At 38.8% G+C, this 21,212-nt stretch overlaps 1 protein-coding gene across 1 annotated transcript in view; it reads right to left on the reverse strand.

Moving 5' to 3' along the window:
• Positions 1 to 21,212, reverse strand: part of abca12 (ATP-binding cassette, sub-family A (ABC1), member 12) — a 147,414-nt gene that overhangs the window by 89,047 nt on the left and 37,155 nt on the right. Inside the window, exons 18-27 of the mRNA XM_059343220.1 lie at positions 17,657 to 17,771; positions 13,889 to 16,504; positions 12,496 to 12,608; positions 12,180 to 12,247; positions 10,513 to 10,652; positions 10,275 to 10,405; positions 9,375 to 9,517; positions 6,408 to 6,575; positions 4,041 to 4,258; positions 684 to 1,631 (exon numbers count right to left, since the gene is read on the reverse strand). Of these exons, the coding sequence (XP_059199203.1) occupies positions 684 to 1,631; positions 4,041 to 4,258; positions 6,408 to 6,575; positions 9,375 to 9,517; positions 10,275 to 10,405; positions 10,513 to 10,652; positions 12,180 to 12,247; positions 12,496 to 12,608; positions 13,889 to 16,504; positions 17,657 to 17,771 (4,660 nt within the window). The remainder of the gene's footprint in view (positions 1 to 683; positions 1,632 to 4,040; positions 4,259 to 6,407; positions 6,576 to 9,374; positions 9,518 to 10,274; positions 10,406 to 10,512; positions 10,653 to 12,179; positions 12,248 to 12,495; positions 12,609 to 13,888; positions 16,505 to 17,656; positions 17,772 to 21,212) is intronic.

A 21,212-nucleotide genomic window follows, 5' to 3' on the forward strand; every position in this document is an offset into this window, starting at 1 on the left:
CTTATTAATATATATCGCCCAGCCCTACTCTGATGAACTGAAAACAGAGTAGGAAAGGATAAAAGTGATGAGATAATCTCTAACACTTTGGTAGAGACCTGTCAATCAAAAGGTATTTGAACTTTATCGATATATGCGGTATGATCTATTTCCATATCACATTAAAAAATATATCGATATATAGATATACAGTACAGGCCAAAAGTTTGGACACGCCTTCTCATTCAATGCGTTTCCTTTATTTTCATGACTATTGACATTGTGATTCATCAAAACTATTAATGAACACATGTGGAATTATGTACTTAACAAAAAAGTGTGAAATAACTGAAAACATGTCTTATATTCTAGTAAGCAAAGGGTGGCTACTTTGAGGAATCTAAAATACAAGACATGTTTTCAGTTATTTCACACTTTTTGTGTTAAGTACATAATTCCATATGTGTTCATTCATAGTTTTGATGCTTTCAGTGAGAATCTACAATGTAAATAGTCATGAAAATAAAGAAAAACGCATTGAATGAGAAGGTGTGTGTCCAAACTTTTGGCCTGTACTGTATCTTTTATATCGATATATCGCCCAGCCCTAGATCTTAGCCAACAAAAAAAGGGCAAAAAGTACTTTTTATTAAATGTATTTTTTTATCTTAAGCCATATTTGGGAAGGTGCAAACAAGACTTACATCTCAAATGCGTTGGGGAGAGTGACGACGGAGAGCAACCCAAGAGCAGCATCGATGGCGTCTTCTCGAGAGGCGTTCAAGCTCCACGGCATGAATCTGGTCGCTCCCTTCATCACGACGGCCAGATCAGGATTGGCAAAGAACATGCTGACTGTGTCCATGATTTCTGCTGTGCTAACAGGGACAGAGATGGCTCTGAACATAGTCGGGTAGTCAATCAGGAAGAGGTCTATGAAGTCATCCATGGGTTCCCTCGGCAGCATCATCTGGGCCTCGCGTCTCCTTCGGACCCTCCCTGTGTGGTTGCTGCCTATCATATCCGGCCCGATCATAATTGGGGGCTGGACCGGGGGGGGCGGGTGACCACTGGTGACTACAAGCTGCCTCAGCATTGCAATTGTGTTTCCAGCCAGGTCTGCAAACAGCCCCATGTCTCCCGGCATGTCCATGCTCATCTGGGTCAGGAGAGACAAGAGAGGCCGCATGATGTCGTAGATTTTAGGAAGAGCCTGAGTCAGCAGATCCAGGCCAGACGCTGGTGTGGAGCCCAACCATTCAATCATCTCAGCCACCTTCTGCACAACCATGCTTGACTCGTTGGATGCCAGGAAATGCTGCAAGGCTTGGTAAATCCTAGGCGAATCCCCAAATATCTTCATGTCAATCAGCATCTTGACAGCTTCCCTCATGGTGTCAGCGAGAGACGGTGCATCAAATGTAGAAGCGTTTCCCCGCATCATGGCGAAGAAATGGTCTGATGTGATGTTTGTGCAGGAGAGGAGCATCGTTGCTGCTTCTTCAAAGACATATTGGGATGAGTTGTTGTCTCCAATAAGGTGGTAGTTGTCCAGGACGTGTCTCAGAGCTTTCTCCATAGCTTTGATGTACGGCTGCATGAATGGAGCCTCTTTTAGCAGCTCGTCTGAGATCATTTTGAAGGTAGATAAACTGAAAAGAGAGAAGAGAGAAATTACATTAATGTCAAGTTTATTCCATACATATGGGCTGCATACATATGATTTTGATTTTTAGCATCTTTCAGTCTGTCCTTACATCACATGCATGGCTCCTTTTTCTCCACACAAACTTGGCTATCAGTCAGATTTTTCATTTTATTTTAATTAACAAAGTATAAAGCTGCCAGGAACCCAAAATACAAACAAAAGACACAGGTGTCTATGGAAATGTACCTTTTTTTTAACCATTTATACACACAAAAACAGCAGAAAATAAATAAATAATAAAACTATAAAACAGTCTATTTGCATGTAAATTAAAAATAGTAATAGTTTTCATTGTAGAAAGAAAATTCACATTGTAAAAATGGTCTAGAAACAAAAATGTCACACTGTGAAAGCTCCTATGATTTCAACTAGCTTTCTCAGCTTGTCTACATATCATATATAAATAAAGTTATTACTGTAAATAAAATATGTGTATTTTCAATAAATAGATGGACTCCAGAGGGTAAAGAAAACAATTCTGTCAACAAGACATTTTACAGAATGTCTGTCCACACTAGAAAACAAAAAACAAGCCAAACACTGGTTGTAACTGCCAGCAGAAGCAGTTTTTAATAGACAATGAATAATTTAAGTTAATTTAATAACTTCATAATAATAAATAAGTGAGTAATAAATAAGTAATAATTTCAAGGAAATAAATAAATAGTAAAGTTCATATTAGTAGACTTAATATTAAAAGTGATGGTAATAGTAGAACTATTGTTTTTCCACTTCTTGGAGGTTTGTTTTTGGTTGACGCACGAACATGCAGAAGTGTGTTATTGCAAGTATTTTTGTTATTTGTTTCCTGATGGTGTGGAGTTTCCTTGAATGTTTATTTCATTTTATATATACAGTCTATGATACATAGTGAATGTAAATGTTTGCATCCTTGCCTATGTACAATGCATGTTACTGAAGGATTCTTCTGGAGGGAGCACCAAATAAATCAGACCACGTAATGGCTCAAATAAAACACCCAAGTAGTTTCCAAATTTGCATGGTGTAATGTCAAAAACATGCATGTTTATCACTATGCAATGGCAACGATACATCATATAAATGCAGGTAGTTGCAGACTTTATCTATTAATCTGTCTTTCAAAACTTTCTGACATTGCTGTAGCAGCTCTCTGGTGTCTCCAATGCTGTAACATCTGGTCTCATCACCGTACAACCCTACACTGCTACTAGAAGTCATATGCATATTGCATCTCACGGGCGAGTAGCATTCATTTCTGAGGACATGCATGACCAATGTCCCAAACCACTGCAGGATAGGCAAGGCTGATGTCATGAATTCCTGTATGAGTAGTTTGAGCCTTCAGTAAAAACTGTGAATATGAATTGGAAAAATTTGAGACCCAAATCTATTCTAGGGACAATGAACTAACTCTGTTTTCTATTAATTTCCTGAACACAGTGATTCCATACAATTCTAATTTCTCAGCTTTGACCAAAAGTAATATTTCTTCATCATCTTTCTTTATACTTATTTGCACAGTTTTCCCCATTTCATCCTTGATAATAGACCATGGAGTCTTTACACTGTGATCAATGATCTATAACTCATGTAGTCAGACCTGATGGATTCCCTGCGATATGCAAAATGTGATCCTTATCACCATGCCCGGCTCATTATTGCAGCTGGCGTATAAAGGGAAATCAATTTTAAGAGGATGTCTCAGCTAGCTGAATCATGGCTAAGCCGCTATCTGTGCAGGCCTCCCTGTTTTTCAGGCAGAATCACATTAAATTAATCAAGCTGAATGCAAATGTGATCACTCCAGTTCCTTGTGTAATTAGGTATGAATCAAATTGGCCTGACTGGTGCATCATGGATAGTGTAACAAACGTTGTAGGTTCAGTCAGAATTTAATGGAAATGTACAGAGAATTGCTCCAGTCAGATAATACGATCAGACTGAAAATGTTCAGTGGCTTTTGTTTTGTGGCTGCACTATATTTTGATATGATTGCATCATATCCTGTGGCTTCAGTGTGGTCTGATCTGTCTGATCTGTTAAATCTTCTGTTGGTGAAAAGAATTGGGAACAAAAGTATGCTTTGATGGATTTCTCTGCATGCAAGATACAAAGGAACGGTTTCTCTTTCATTCTAATGTACCGATGTGACAAATGTATGTAGGTTTGGGAGTCCACAAGGTTAATTTGCTGTGATGTCTCATCCAAAAATCGCTTAATATTATTAATAATTATGTGCATCTAGGATGTGATTACATGTGATGTGGTGTGGTGTGACAGATTTTCCTTTTAAGTATAGGAAATCATGACCAATGTGAAAGGCACATCTTGTTAGCAGTGACATAATCCTACTGTGGCTGTAAATAATCACCTGTTTTTCAACAGCGTGTCTTGGAGCTGCTTGTACCAGTGAAGCTGTGCCTCGGGGCTCAGAGGCTGGCCTTCAAGCTTAGAGAGCTGGTTGAAGAAAGCTGTGATGAGCTGGTCTGTCACGAGTGTGTTGTTCATTTCGACATGGTACAGAGACTGTGCAGCCATGACGATCCTGGCAGCTACGGCGCTCACAGTCAGTGGAGCCATACCCGTGTGCTGTACAGAAAGCATACAGCAGAGAGGGACAGTTAGCCAAGTGGCAGCTTTCACTGTGTTTCAACACTGCCACCCAGTGGTGACATTATTAGTTGCACTTGAATCATTTTTGCACACATTTTTATATTTCAAACTAGTCTCTAGAACAAATTCAGAATGATATACACTACTGGTCAAAAGTTTTAGAACACCCCAATTTTTCCAGTTTTTTATTGAAATTCAAGCAGTTCAAGTCAAATGAACAGCTTGAAAGGGTACAAAGGTAAGTGGTGAACTGCCAGAGGTAAATAAAAAAGGTAAGGTTAACCAAAACTGAAAAATAATGTACATTTCAGAATTATACAAGTAGGCCTTTTTCAGGGAACAAGAAATGGGTTAACAACTTAACTCTATGGAGTCTCGGGCTATTTTGTCCATTTTTGAATTCTTTTCATGTCTTTGTAAGTCATTTTGTGGGTTTTTTTGGTCATTTTGTGTCTTTTTTTTGTCATTTTGTGTCTTTTGGTGTCTTTTTTTGTCATTTTGTGTCTTTTTTTTAGTCATTTTGTGTCTTTTGGTGTCTTTTTTTGGTCATTTTGTGTCTTTTTTTAGTCCTTTAGTCCAACATAAAATGTGACTTTGAATTTTTTTTTTACTTTCAAAACACTATCATGCTCAATAAAGAATTTTAAATGTTGCAAATGTGCATTAATTTCAGAGTACACTGAGACATTAAACTGCATAATTTTCAATTAAATTCTGGAAAAGTTGGTGTGTTCTAAAACTTTTGACCAGTAGTGTATATATATATATTATTGTTTTTTTTTTATTCTTCTTTTCCAACCGAAAAAATAAATAACATAAACTACAACAGCATAGTCAAGATGCATATACATATACATACACATACTCACATAGGCACCATTAAACAGATGTACATAAACATATGTGTATCATTTTAAAAAGCTTTTCAAAACCCACTTGTACAGACTGGCATTTGTGCAATGATTTCTAATGTTTTTACACTTATTTTAATTTTGTATTCTATTATTTTATCTAAATGCTTGTTCACTGTTTTTGGTGATGTTCTGTTATTTTTGTTTTAACTGTTGTATTGCCTCCATGATAATGTATTTTGTAAAGCAACTTGTAACCCTGGTTTTGAAAGGTGCTATATAAATAAATAAATAAATAAATAAATAAGAACATTTGCACACATACAGTATATACAACCCTATACATATACATGCATCTGCCCCGTCTAAGCAATAAGATAGAAATAAGAACCAGTTAACTTAATATTCAATATGCATTTCCTGATATCATTTTGGTCCGAAAAAAAAGGGAGTAGGCTGAAGTAAAAAATACTTTTCTAGGCCTAAACCCTGGTAATCTACACTTCAAATAAGAGATTTTCTCTCTATATATAGCCACTTAATGTCAAATAAATATGTATTATTATTATTATTTTTTTTTTTTTTCTTATCAGTCAACCATAGTATATCATAGGGCCGGGCGATATATCGATATAAATGATATATCGATATATTTTTTAATGTGATTTGGAATTAGACCATATCGCATATATCGATATAGTTTTAAAAAATGTCTTTCTTTATATATAAATGCTGCTCTTGCTAGGGTTTGTCATATTTAGTTCTTTTGTAATGTCCGTTATTCTTTTCTCATATAAATTAATTTATTTCAGAAAGAGATTGGCCTATTTAATTTCAAAGGTATTTTTATTTAATATTTTTTAAATTAAATGTGCACTTTATGGATCTTTGATTTTTTTTTTAAAAGGTACTCCTGTTGTTATACAGTATTTATGTTCACTTAAATACACATTTTCAATAAAACTACTTGTGACATGTGATGTTTGACTTTGACTGAACATTTGCTCTCACTTTGCGATAAAAATATCAGGATATATATCGTATATCGACATTCAGCCTAAATATATCGGGACATGACTTTTGGTCCATATCGCCCAGCCCTAGTATATCAAACAAATTAGATCTGAGAATTTCTATTACTCCCGAAAGAAAACAAACAAACAAACAAACAACAACAAAACAAAACACTGAAGGCAGTTACAAGAACGTCCTCATATCCTTCTATCAAATTAGTTTTCTGCAATTTCCTATTCATTTCATCATGCATCACTCACACTCATGTTCATGTGGGCGTAGTCAGCCTCTTCTTCACTATAAGCCTCCAAAACAGGCTGCAGGTTGATGTTGCACCACATAGCGATGGCGGCGTGGCTTAACCCCGTCGCCTCTCTCACCGGCTCCCATACTGTGAGAACTTCACTGCACTCCAACGTGCCATTAGCCTGGCGGGGAAAAATGTCAAAGTCTTATCATGTTTCACATGCATTGTTCAGAGAAAAACCTGTTCAGTTTGCAAGAATGAGATGGAAATAGAACAAAGTGTCGTTGAGACAAAAGGCAAATGCACGAGGGAAATATCATAATATCTCTCTTCATGCTGTTAACAGAGAAACAATGAAAAGGGCAGAAGACTCACACAGGTATCATCACTTTTCACAGACTGACGCACCACCCACACACCCACACATACTGTGTATACATACACACTGTGTCTGCCATGTCAGCGGCCTCTGATTGATAGTAAAAAAACGTCTGCTCTAAGGGACACACGGGACAAAAGTTCTCTGCTACAGTACAGTACGGGAGATTCTTCTGTCAGGGTTTGGATTAAAACCCACCTGATACTGGTATTATTTAGGCTGATAATGATACAGAAAAATATGAGGCCGGATTATATGGTTAAACAAAGAACAGGACAGTTGCTGTAAATATATATGTACATTTTGAACAGCAGACTGAAGTCAATTAACCTTCTGGAGTCCATCTATTTATTGAAAATACATGTATTATTTACAGTAATAACTTTATTTATATATGATATGTAGACAAGCTGAGAAAGCCAGTTGAAAGTGCAATAATAGGAGTTTTCAGTGTGCCATTTATGGTTCTAGAGCATTTTAAAAATGTGAATTTTCTTTCTACAATGAAAACTATTACTATTTTTTTATTTATATGCAAATAGACTGTTTTGTAGTTTTATTATTTATTATTTTTTCTGCTGTTTTTGTGTGTATAAATGGTAAAAAAAAAAAAAAAAAAATTACTTTTCCACAGACACCTGTGTCTTTTTTTTGTATTTTCGGTTCCTGGCAACTTTATACTTTGTTAATTAAAATAAAATGAAAAATCTGACTGATAGCCAAGTTTGTGTGGAGAAAAAGGAGCCATGCATGTGATGTAAGGACAGACAGAAAGATGACAGAAATTAATGCATAGGAAGTTGACAAATTTGAACCAAAATCTCCTGGACTTCAGAGGTTTAACTTGATTTCTTAGTAATGTGGCTGGGCTATTCAGACTGAGCATGTCTACTTCTAAGTCAGTTATAAAAAGTATTCCCATTCGACTTAAAAACTTCAAATCACTTTTTTTCTGTGGGTTTGGAACCAATGCATTAGAAAAACCTTTCTATATTCAGCCATGTTTTTTTTTTTTTGCATGCCAACATTTGACCTAATGCATTGTTGTACTGATATATCTGTGCTCTTTGATCTATGAAATACATTGAGCACATAGCTTTGATAAATGATAAGATCATGTTTTTGTTGTTTGTCTGTCTGTGATGATAAAGGATACCACATTTCATTGTTATTGTATTGTTTGCATGCAATCTGACAAGCACCTAAGTTGTTTTTGCTTGTCTGTTGTTGTTGTTTTCTTTCATATTGTACTTCAGATGGCCTTCTATCAGTGTCACCGAACGCAACACTTCTTACCACTAACTGAGGTATATTCTTAACCTTTGGATGAGATATAAATAATTTAAGCAAGAAATCCCAGCTAACATCCAGTTGACAGCTACGTCCTGATAATGTCATTCAAAACCAAGTCATACACACACACACTGCAAAAAAAAGGGCTGTCTAACAACAAGATAAAAACACTAAATATGAGGGAAATTATATTGCTGCATGGACAGATAATTTCACTTGACAAGATTTCTAAAATTAAGATTGTTAAATCTAGAAATAAGCATGTTGTACGCTTAAAAATAAGAAATTAACTCTTAAAACAAGATAAATTATGAAACACTTCTAAATCTAAAGTTTTTTTATCTTGGTAAGAAACAAATAATTGTCAGGTCACTCTGCTCGGGCCAGTTCATCGCTGCTGGCAGTTTTAATTTATCTTGTTTTAAGAGTTAATTTCATCGTTGTGTCTTTTTAGTGGTCATTTTTACATCTATTTTTGGTCAGTTTGTGTCTTTTTTGGTCATTTCACGTCTTTTTTGTTCATTTTGTGTCTTTTTAATGGTCATTATATGTCTTTTTTGGTCAATTTGTGTCTTTTTTTGTCAATTTGTGTCTTTTTTTGGTCAATTTGTGTATTTTTTAGTCATTTTTACATCTACAGTCATGGAAACATTCTTGATAATTATTATTCATTATCAATAAAACCATGTTAAATGTCTAGATATCAGCTCTTAAATTAAACTCTTTTCAGCCATTTTTGTTGTTATCATTATATTTGTCCAAATAGTTGTACCAGGCATTAAATTAATATCTTATTTTAAGCGTACAACATGCTTATTCCTAAATTCAATAATCTTAATTTAAGAAATCTTGTCAAGTGAAATCATCTGTCCATGCAGCAAGATCATTTCCCTCAGATTTAGTGTTTTTATCTTGTTTTAAGACACACCTTTTTTGCACTGCATTTGTGCAGCTTATTTGTGTCCTGGTATGAGAATGTTGTCTGTCAAAGGCCTTTAGAAAGGGTAAATATACAAGCAAATGGCTATGCATGCAGGTGGAACAGCCAGAATCTAAAAAACAAAACAAAAAAACACCCCTCCAACGTGCTCTTTCATCAGTCACGTCACACCAAGATCAGAGATGAGAGATAGGCTTTGTTAATTACATCAATCGTCATGCACTATTGCATGGTACAGTAGCTCATCTTTCACCTGACTTTTTCTCACACACGCAAACATGTCTACAAATAAGTGCCGGCAAATGACTGTGAAGACAACCAGACACAGCGGGTGAGTCATCACAAAGGGAGAACAGAAGCAGACTAACCTGCTGGGCTGCCTGCACCGTGTCTTCAATGGCAAGCTGCATTCTTTCTACCGCCTCGGACAAGTTAAAACGACTGGAATTCACAGAGTCTGCCATTTCTCTCATCAGGGTCACCAGAGGCATCTGAAGGCTTCGTATCAACACTGGGAGAAAGAAAAGACACAGGGTGTGACTAATAAGAATGGCTATAGAGGCATAAATAAGACATTTGGGTATATTTATGGAATAGTATAAGAGACACTTTAGTACAGGGGTGTCAAACTGTGGCCCGCGGGCCAAATTTGGCCCGCAGTGTAATTTTATTTGGCCCGTGAGCCAATATCAAATTATTATATTATTATTGTACTATAAAAGCTGACCCGCCGGTATTATATGGCGCATTTACCGCTAATACTAGATTTATTATTGTTATTTTATTTTTAAATGTATTAACCTGTTGAAAAACTTTATTTTGATATTTAAATCAGAAGGATGCAAATAGAAAAGAGGCATATGATTTTTATTTAATTTTTATTTAATAAATTAATGACATTGATGTGTTTTTTATTTGAAATTTGATTTTGCATGTCTGCACTATTTAGTTATATATTGTACGTTTATAAGCGTTTCTGGTTCCATATTTAATGTTAAAGCAAAACATGTTTGGTATGGTTTATTTGTTCAATGTTGGCCCGCGATTTTATTCAAGTTTTAAATTTTGGCCCATTGTGTATTTGAGTTTGACACCCCTGCTTTAGTACATCTAAAACCAAACAAAGTCTAAAGATGACCTGAAGTGAGAAAACAGGACTTTTGTGTGTGTTATTCAATGTTTTCCTTGCTGTGTAATAGTGATGATTCTGGATCAGTAAACTAGTTTACCTCTCTCCCGGCTACACAAATATAAGACAATATTCTCACCATTTTCTGCTTGTGTGGTGTCCACCTGATATCCTATGATTTCCTCAAACAGTGGGACAACATATTGGAGACTTTCCCAAAGCTCTGTTCCTTTCAGGGTTGACAGTACAGCCTCCAGGATCTTTTCAAGTCTGCGACAGCACACATGGCATTTGGTTTAGAGAAATAACAGAAGCAATTATTTGTAACTTGTTAACTTGTTTGGTTTGTTTCTTTTTTAAGTGTTAATTAAACTTACTTGTTCCACGTGTCTTGATCTGCCTCCCCAGTCATCACCTGCTCCAGGACTGGAACAAGGTGGGCAAAGCTGTCCAGAGATGGAGCAGTTGTGTGTGAGCCTGTGACAAGTGACCACAGCATGCCAAAGAGTTTGCCCATCTGAGAACAACAGAGAGGGAAAAAGTTAGAGAAAATTTAAGGCTTTTTTATACACTATTCTATGCAAAACCTTATGTACTACAGCGGTGTCTTAGATCCATGAACTAATTCTGTTAAGGGCTCATCTATCTATAAAAGCAAGAAGCGTGTGTGTGTGTGTGTGTGTGTGTCTAGGGCAGGGATGGGCAACTTAAATGCTGCAGGGGGCCTCAATTTTTCATTGACACTACCACAGGGCCACATAGCCTATAGGACCGTGCACTTAACCAGATATGATGAAACTTAACATATTTCATGCTCAATTGCTTGTATAACAGTATAAATAGGAATACAAAAGGTTTTAAATAAATAAAAAAAGAACCACTTACTGTGATTTTTTTTTTTTTATTAATTACTAGAAGTAATTTTGTGCATTTTTAAACTGCACTTTTAAGATTTCATGCTCAAATGCATGTACCGTAGTTGTACTGAGGGCCACTTAAAGTGAGGGTGCGGGCCATATGCGGCCCCCGGGCCTCCAGTTGCCCATCCCTGCACTAGGTCATATCTCTCTGACCGTTAGTCAGACTGACCTCAGATTTCGTATGTGGCTTGTGCATGGCACGAAGGTGTGCATCCTCGATTTTGATGATTTTTTAATTAATTTTTCAAAACTATCAATATTTACGTAGGACGTGTTGCGGCATTGCAAGGTGTCTGATCGGACGCCTTTTAGGGGAGCTCCGCCCCCTTTTAGGGGAGCCCCGCCCCATTGTGTGATAGGCCTACACCTGGTCAGTAACACAATTCACTCTGGATTTCCACCCTGACTCATCTCATCTGGAAGTCTATTTAGCCTACCTATCTTTAGGAGTTTTAAAGTGGCTACAAGGTTTGATTTAACAATAATATTCAAATAGTTTCCAGCGAATATCAATGTTCAATGTGTATGTGCTGGATGGTGTGGTACCTTATGAAAAGTAAGTGTTTTATGGAGTTGCAGACGTTGTAGTGGTCTGCATGTAATGTGCAAATTCTGTTATTAGCGATTAGCATGCTAAGCGGAGATTTAGCGTTATTCACTTCTTATGTTGCATTACTATGTAATTCAGGGATGACATTCATGTTGCTTAGCTTAATGCCCATAATCATTTAATATGAGATACGTACATGCAATATAGTATATCAGCTAATTAGGATCATGTTTATGTACTTTCAGTGCATTATACTGCGTAATGTGCCATCTCACGATTAGCATGCTAACGAATACATACTTCCTACAGGCACTGCACTAGTAACTGATAAATGAGCAAATGTTTTTGTTTTGTGCGTCTGTTGATGACCAATGATGCATTTCTGTGTGTGGTTTGAAACTGGGTGTTGGTCAATAGTTTCAGTAGCAACATTTTTACTCTCATGTAATGTTTAAGTTGCAGATCTTTCAAAAGTTTAATTTTCCACAAAATGTACTCACACTAAACTGAAGTAAAAAAAACAAGCATTAAAGGAATGTGTTCTACACACAACTTAAAGTGCTTTAAGTCTTACCTTGCCCAAAATGTAGGGCAAATTTTCTTCTGATGCATTTTCAAAGCTTTCCCAGAGAGTCATGTTGCCTGAAATCACAACAAATATTATTCACAAACTATCAAAAATAAAAACATTATCTTGCATGTAAACGTCTGAGTGAAGCTACTTATTCAACCCTGACAGCAGCAACATTGTGCTACTTTCATCCGCAGCTCTTAGGCTGTCTATCATTAACACTTAAATAATGAAGTGCACAATGCGACCTCCACTTCATCAGAGTTCATCAGGATTCAACATCTTGTCCACCCACAGTGATACAGAGAAGCTGACTTGCCTTGGCCGGACTCCAAGATAAAGTGAGTGATCTGAATGAGGACAGAGACGTAGGCCTGGGCTGTGCTGTTTGGAGGCAGGAGGCTCTGGACTGTTTGCATCTCATCAAGAATCCTTGAGGGGAAAAAAAGCATTAATATTTCACAACAGAATATGTCTCATTTAAAGATCATCATGTCTCATCAGTTTTTGACTGCATGCACTCCATCTTTGTTTGGTTTCAATTGTCCATCTGGACCATTGCTTGTTCATTATCATCACTGAAATGCAGAAGCCTGCTGGTTTTTATTATGGCTTTCTTCTGAGGGACTATTTATAAATCCTACTTTTCCTTCAACCCATTTAAGCCGGAAATCATTACCGCATTTCTACCATTAATGCGGTTACCGGGGGCGCTGTTGCGTTATTCTACCATTATAGCCTGGAAAGCGGAGACGTCGTTTTGTAGTAGGCCTATTTGTTTTTTTCACCTTTTTTCGGTCTCTTGGCCAATGAAATGCATCAGAATACATGGGGGAGTGTCACAATGCAACATGGGACTTTTCCAGAACTAAATCATGGTGGAAGACAACTTTAGCGGAGGGAGCTCAGATATTACAGGTACAAGCTCTCAAATACTTTTTGAATTTCATTTCTATCTGCTACAGAGGCTGAAAAATCTATTATTTAGTAGCCGTTGACACTTCCGTTGAATTTCCAGAAAAACTTCAGGTTTTAGGGGGTTATTTTAAAATCGCCCATAGGCTTTACAGGCATTTTTTCCAGGCGTTTTAGGCCTAAATGGGTTAACTAGTTGGTAGCACCTTGAATATTAAGGGTCATAATTTGGCCTTTTTAAAAAATATGAAAAAATGCTGTCTTAAATGTCCATTTTAATCAAGTCAATAATCCTAAAATATATGCATAATTCAGCTTGTAATAAACTGATTTTTTTTTACCCCTTGGGGGCAGCAAAAACAAGCTGTAAACACAACATTAACATACTATCATTTTGTGAAGTTGACATGTCAAAGTTTTTAATAAACAATTGCTTACTTGTATGTTTTTAGCAGCTAAATGCTACACTGCATTCAGATACTAGATGTTAACTTCATCTGTTTACGGTTTGATGCTCGAGTGAAGATAACGTACAGTGGGTTTTTAGAGCATTTTCGCTAAAAACAGCTACTTTTCAATTAGAGCTTACACAACAGGATGGCAGTGAAAGCATTTCATTTCCTCACCAATGGTAACCTGAGAAACCAACCCTGTGATTTAGTACTAAAATAATCATACTACATATAATTTAGAAGTATGTGGTTGTGTATGTGACTTCACAGTGATGGTAGCATATTGTAGCAGCAATGCCCTCCTTTGGCCCAGTTATGTTTTAGGAAAACAGAAGCATCACTTACAACATATTCCAGCTGTCTGGTCCACCGGCAGCAGAGATGCTCTTAAAGTATGTGGCTGCTATTTGGACTCCAGAAAGCAGGTATTCAGCAAACATTTCTGGTATTGTTTCTTGGATGACGCTCTCAGCCCTCTTGAGGATTAGGAGGGAGATGTTACGTGCTGACTCAAAACTTATGTCTGGTTGGAGAATGAGCATAAGTGAGTCCTGCACGATTTCCAGGATGTTCTGCTGTACTGATGGCGGCAGGGGGCCCGTGGCTGTGGTCAGGATCTGCATAGCTCTTTGGACGGCTTCCAAGATGGCAGCTAAGAAGTGGTCACTCTGTAGGCCACCTGGTTGCTCTCCCACCATCAGGGCTTTGCTCAGGGACATGGTGATGTTTCTGATGATGGAGACGTAGGCCTGTTGATCATCACTGAGGAAATTAGCCGTCATCTCCAGCAGGTGCTGGAGGTCTGTCACAGGGTTGGAGATATTTATGGAGGGATTTCCCCATTGGAGCATGCTACTGAAGACTAATGGGACGTTGGGTTGTTGCATCCACGTCTGTATGAGGTTGAGGTAAAGCTTAACTTGGTGCTCAGTGCAATTCAGAATGGTTGTGTTGAGGAACGGCATTGGGCCCTGGAGGTCAAGCTGACTCTCTACATTGACCATTATTACATCAAATAGATGTCGGAGAATCTCAACTGTTGTCTGACCAATTTGACTCACCCCTGCACCATCTATTGGGTACTGGAGGCTGCTTATCAGGACTTCAATCTGCTTGCTTAGGAACAAAGTGAAATCCGTCTGCGCCAGCTGCATTGTCACTTGCATTTGTGTGAGGGAGAAAAAGGGTTGGAGGAGCTCTGAGACAGAGCTTGTGCTGGTGATGTTTTCCAGCCTTTTCAAGTACCATTCCACAGTCTCCAGATATAGTTTCTGAGCATAATTGGAGTCTATAAGCAAGGTGCTGTTCAAATTGTCAAATGGCTCTGTGCTGGCGAGCAGTTGTATCAGACCCTCTACCATACTCATTTCATTCATGATCTCTGGAGTGTTCAGGTGCATGAGCTGGAGGTTCATCTTGATATTGGCCAGGGTGCTGTTCAGGGCGTGTGCGAGAGCCACGTTAGGATTGGAGCTGAAGTTACCTTGGACAACATCATTGATAGCATTGTTGACAATTAATGGGACGAGCGAGAGGATGGCTGTGTGGTTACGGAGAGTGGGCAGGTGTGATAGGAAACCACTGACACCATTTATCAGTCCCATAACACACTGGGCTGTCACCATCGGGTTATCCTGTGGGTCGAAACACTGGCGGGCATTGATAATCTCCATTATTTTTACCAAAAGGTCATTTATGTTGGCAGCTCCAGCTACTGCAGCAATGCTGTTCAACTCCTCAAGGGTTAGGTTTGACTGTTGCAGAGCATTCTGGACATCAGACACAGTAATATTTGGTGTAGAGATTACTAATCTGATAAAATGAAGAGTCTGTTTGAATGTTTCCACAGAGGCAGCATCATTAGAGGACAGGAGGAGTGAGAAGAACGTGGATGCAATTCCGTCAAATTCCAGCCCCCCTGGAACTAAGTTGGTTGGAGCTATTGTCACTGTCACATTACCGTTGGCTGAGACCATCATGTCTAATATCTGATCCAGGAATGTAAAGATTTCTGAGATTCCGGACAAACAATTTTGGCCTTCTGCACATTCAGCAACATCGCCCTGCAGAGCTTTGAAATCCTGGAGAAAGTGTAAAGCTTCATCTTGGACCTCAGTTGGTAAGAATTGTACAAATTTATGTGCAACAACGTCCTGGGCAACATCTGGTCCAACCCGAGTCAGCTGATGAAGGCTCTCTGGGGTGAGAATGCTGAGGAATTCTTTGGAAAGTTGGTGGAGGTCAGTGACTTGTGCTAGGCTGAGCTGCCCACCTGGTAACTGGATTCTTCGCAGTCCACACAAAGACACCACGTATTCCTGAAGTTGCTGTAAGTACCCAAGAACGACATTTGTTGGGTCACCGTTTGGAGCATCTATCACTGACTTCAGCAGCTCCATGGCCCTGAGGATGGCTTCTACGAAGCCTGATGAGGTCTGGTTGATTAAAGGCTGAATGGCTTCTCTGAGACGGGCCATACCTTCAGGGTCGAAGTATTTTGAATAGGAAAGCAGAGTGTGTCCCATGATGTGGGAGAGGGACATGGTGAGGTTACCCTCCAAGGACAGGAGCTGCATGATCATCCTTTCCAGGTCAGGCAGCGTTGGATCTGTCTCATTGAAGGTAAAAATGTGCTGGTTGAGCCTGCCGACCTTCGAGGCAACATCAATCACTGCAGAGACATTGACAGGACCCTCACTGAAGAGCAGAGGCAGCAGTGGACTCAGACCTGTGGACTCTAACAGCTTATGGATGAGGGGAACCATGACATTATCAGTGACGTTTTGGTCAGGAAGCATGGAGATTTTGTTGACAAAGACATCCAGGTTCTCTATCAGGTTTATCAGATAGTCAGAGAGAGCATCTCCACCTTTGATTTCTTGTTTCAAAACTGATGCTGCCAGGTATTTATAGGTGTCACTGAACACATGCTGCAACAGATTCACAGTTCCTTTGAGAAAACTACAGAGGAAAAAAAGAAGAAAGATATATTTTAGAAATGTGGCTAACTGTCAGTACTTTGCTGAAATCCTTTGCTAAAAAAAAGAGGCTGCCTGTCTAACCATACAACTAACTAACAATAGCAATCACTTCATGTAATCATTTCATTAAAGCAATAGTTTGACATTTTGGGACATATTCTTTCTCGTTTTTGTTTGTTAGATGAGAATATTGACACCAATCACATGTCTCCACATAATGTTAGGCCGCAGCCAACAGTAGGTTAGCTTAGCTCACACAAAGACAGAAGTCAAAGAGGTTAAAGAGACAGGTGCTTAAACGGAGCATTTCAGACAGAAAGTGAATAAAGGTAAATGTAGACATGCAGTATGAGACAAATATTGTTTTTTCTGAACATTCAAGAATGTAAACAAGCTCGAGTAGAAACCCAAAAATGAGCACAATAGGTCCCATTTGAAGTTGCTTGCAAACAGTAGCTAAGTTAAGCTAACTAGCTTAATAAATAACACAGATAACAGTGGCATCAAGCTTCTCATAACTATGCAAAAAAACATACCAAATAGTTCATTTAATGAGCCAATATCCTATAAACAAATGAAAGTAAATACCACAACAAAAATTACATTTCATAGCATAATCAATACACGTTGGAAAATACATATCTATCTATAAAAGCAAGAAGCGTATGACTCATCTCATCTGTAAGTCTATTTAGCCTACCTATCTTTCAGAGTTTTAAAGTGCACTACAAGGTTAGATTTTCCAATAATATTCAAATAAATTCCAGTGAATATCAATGTTCAATGTGTATGTGCTGGATGGTGTGTGTACCTTATGAAAAGTAAGTGTTTTATGGAGTTGCAGACGTTGCTGTAGTGTGATTAGAATGCTAAGCGGAGGTTTAGCTTTATTCACTTCTTATGTTGCATTACTATGTAATTCAGGGATGACATTCATGTTGCTTAGAGTAATGCCCATAATCATTTCATATGAGATACTTGCATGCAATATAGTATATCAGCTAATTGGGTTCACGTTAATGTAATTTTAGTGCAGCATACTGTGTAACATGCTATCTCATGATTAGCATGCTAACAAATTCTTATGGGCACTGCACTAGTTTCATTAAAAGTGACAAGTACAAGCACTTACTTCACCAGGACCTCTTCGTTTGGTGACATCAAAACCTGAGTCATGGCTTGAACAAACGTTGGCCATTTCAAACCAGTTTCACAATGAATGGCTGTGAAGTTGATGTTCATAGAACCTAAAGTGGGAGCAAAACATATTACATACGTACTTGAACTGGTTCCATCATTCTATGGTAGATTCATCATTACTTGGTTTTGGCTAAACCTGTTTTATCACTTGCCTTTTTGGCAATGAATAAATGTATCATTCAGAGAAATATCTACACCACATATTCACTCTGCACATGTTGCACTGAGCTTCACTGTAGTGGCCCATGGACACATCCTTTATTGATTGATGTGCACAGAACCATACAAGAAATACAAACACTGGTAAAACTCAATTGGCAGTTATTTTTCTTGGTCATGGTTTTCTGGAAATATATTTATGTGAATTCTAGTTGCTGGATACAAAGACAAATAAAAGTTTTGCATACATAAGCTTTCTTTAATATTCAGAAAGCCCTTTTTGTGTGGGTGATAACTATGCTAACAAGGTCTTGTAAAGGATTAGACAATGAAGGAAACAATATTGCATGCTCATTAAAAACACCTTGGCACATTGAAAAAATATGTGTATTAGTCTTAGTATTTTCCCTCTAAGTTTGATTACATATTGATGATAATGAAAACATTTAGAGTCTGATGATGTCTTTCAGCACCCACTGGCACCTTGAATTTTCTCAACAAACTCATTTGCTAGCTACAAAAAAAGGAAAGAAAAGAAAGGAAAAGAAAACAGAAGAAAAGAAAAGAAAAAAATGTTACTTACAGTTTGCTGGCTGAGTTGTGACATCGGCCCTGTAGTTGAAAATCCAGTAAAGCATGTGGAAATAGTCCTTTACCACAGGCCACAGTTCACACGTCTCAATAATTTCCCCAACATGCACCATGGACATGAATATCCTACAAGAAAAGCACAAACTGTTGAGACAGTGAAAAGATAACCGACAGCATGAAATGAAACAGTGTGCACTTTATCTTAAACAAATCATGATGGAAAATTGATCAGTCCAATATTCACTCTTCTTTTAACTCTGGTTTGGTCTCTACCAACACATCAGGGAAATATTTGGGTCTCTAGCTGCTAAATACCACACTGTGTTCACAAGCTAGTTGTTAACTTTGTCTGTCTGTGGTTTGATGCTAGACACAAGATAGCGTACGGTGGGTTTTTGAGCATTTATTCTAAAAACAGCTACCTGTCAATGAGAGCTGTGAGAGTGAACCAAAACTGTAAAACTATTCTCGCAAAGCTTATGCAACAGGAAGGCATTACAATCATTTTATTTACTCATCAATGGTAACCTAAAAACCAACCCTGTGGTACACATTTTTAGTCTGGAGCATCGTGTCAATTCAAGCACCATTAATACTAAAATACCAAAATAAAATAATCATACTGCAGTGATGGTAGCATATTGTAGCAGCAATGTTGTCATTTGTTCCAATTATGTCTGAGGAAAAAAGCAGCATCACTTACAATGTATTCAAGCTGTCTGGTCCACTGGCTGTGGAGATGCCCTCAAAGTATGTGGCTGCTATTTGGACTCCAGAAAGCAGGTATTCAGCAAACATTTCTGGTATTGTTTCTTGGATGACGCTCTCAGCCCTCTTGAGGATTAGGAGGGAGATGTTACGTGCTGACTCAAAACTTATGTCTGGTTGGAGAATGAGCATAAGTGAGTCCTGCACGATTTCCAAGATGTTCTGCTGTACTGATGGCGGCAGGGGGCCCGTGGCTGTGGTCAGGATCTGCATAGCTCTTTGGACGGCTTCCAAGATGGCGGCTAAGAAGTGGTCACTCTGTAGGCCACCTGGTTGCTCTGCCACCATCAGGGCTTTGCTCAGGGACATGGTGATGTTTCTGATGATGGAGACGTAGGCCTGTTGATCATCACTGAGGAAATTAGCCGTCATCTCCAGCAGGTGCTGGAGGTCTGTCACAGGGGTGGAGATATTTATGGAGGGGTTTCCCCATTGGAGCATGCTACTGAAGACTAACGGGACGTTGGGTTGTTGCATCCACGTCTGTATGAGGTTGAGGTAAAGCTTAACTTGGTGCTCAGTGAAATTCAGAATGGTTGTGTTGAGGAACGGCATTGGGCCCTGGAGGTCAAGCTGACTCTCTACATTGACCATTATTAGATCAAATAAATGTCGGAGAATCTCAACTGTTGTCTGACCAATTTGACTCACCCCTGCACCATCTATTGGGTACTGGAGGCTGCTTATCAGGACTTCAATCTGCTTGCTTAGGAACAAAGTGAAATCCGTCTGCGCCAGCTGCATTGTCACTTGCATTTGTGTGAGGGAGAAAAAGGGTTGGAGGAGTTCTGAGACAGAGCTTGTGCTGGTGATGTTTTCCAGCCTTTTCAGGTACCATTGCACAGTTTCCAGATATATTTTCTGAGCATAATTGGGGTCCATAAGCAAGGTGCTGTTTAAATTGTCAAATGGCTCTGTGCTGGCGATCAGTTGTATCAGACCCTCTACCATACTCATTTCATTCATGATCTCTGGAGTGTTCAGGTGCATGAGCTGGAGGTTCATCTTGATATTGGCCAGGGTGCTGTTCAGGGCGTGTGCGAGAGCCACGTTAGGATTGGAGCTGAAGTTAACTTGGACAACATCATTGATAGCATTGTTGACAATTAATGGGACGAGCGAGAGGATGGCTGTGTGGTTACGGAGAGTGGGCAGGTGTGTCAGGAAACCACTGACACCATTTATCAGTCCCATAACACACTGGGCTGTCACCATCGGGTTATCCTGTGGGTCGAAACACTGGCGAGCATTGATAATCTCCATTATTTTTACCAAAAGGTCACTTATGTTGGCAGCTCCAGCTACTGCAGCAACGCTGTTCAACTCCTCAAGGGTTAGGTTTGACTGTTGCAGAGCATTCTGGACATCAGACACAGTAATATTTGGTGTAGAGATTACTAATCTGATAAAATGAAGAGTCTGTTTGAATGTTTCCACAGAGGCAGCATCATTAGAGGACAGGAGGAGTGAGAAGAACGTGGATGCAATTCCGTCAAATTCCAGCACCCCTGGAACTAAGTTGGTTGGAGCTATTGTCACTGTCACATTACCGTTGGCTGAGACCATCATGTCTAATATCTGATCCAGGAATGTAAAGATTTCTGAGATTCCAGACAAACAGTTTTGGCCTTCTGCACATTCAGCAACATCGCCCTGCAGAGCTTTGAAATCCTGGAGAAAGCGTATAGCTTCATCTTGGACCTCAGTTGGTAAGAATTGTACAACTTTACGTGCAACAGCGTCCTGGGCAGCATCTGGTCCAACCTGAGTAAGCTGATGAAGGCTCTCTGGGGTGAGAATGCTGAGGAATTCTTTGTAAAGTTGGTGGAGGTCAGTGACTTGTGCTAGGCTGAGCTGCCCACCTGGTAACTGGATTCTTCGCAGTCCACACAAAGACACCACGTATTCCTGAAGTTGCTGTAAGTACCCAAGAACGACATTTGTTGGGTCACCGTTTGGAGCATCTATCA

This window comes from Centropristis striata, chromosome 10, assembly GCF_030273125.1.
Source record: "Centropristis striata isolate RG_2023a ecotype Rhode Island chromosome 10, C.striata_1.0, whole genome shotgun sequence".
NCBI lineage: Eukaryota > Metazoa > Chordata > Actinopteri > Perciformes > Serranidae > Centropristis > Centropristis striata.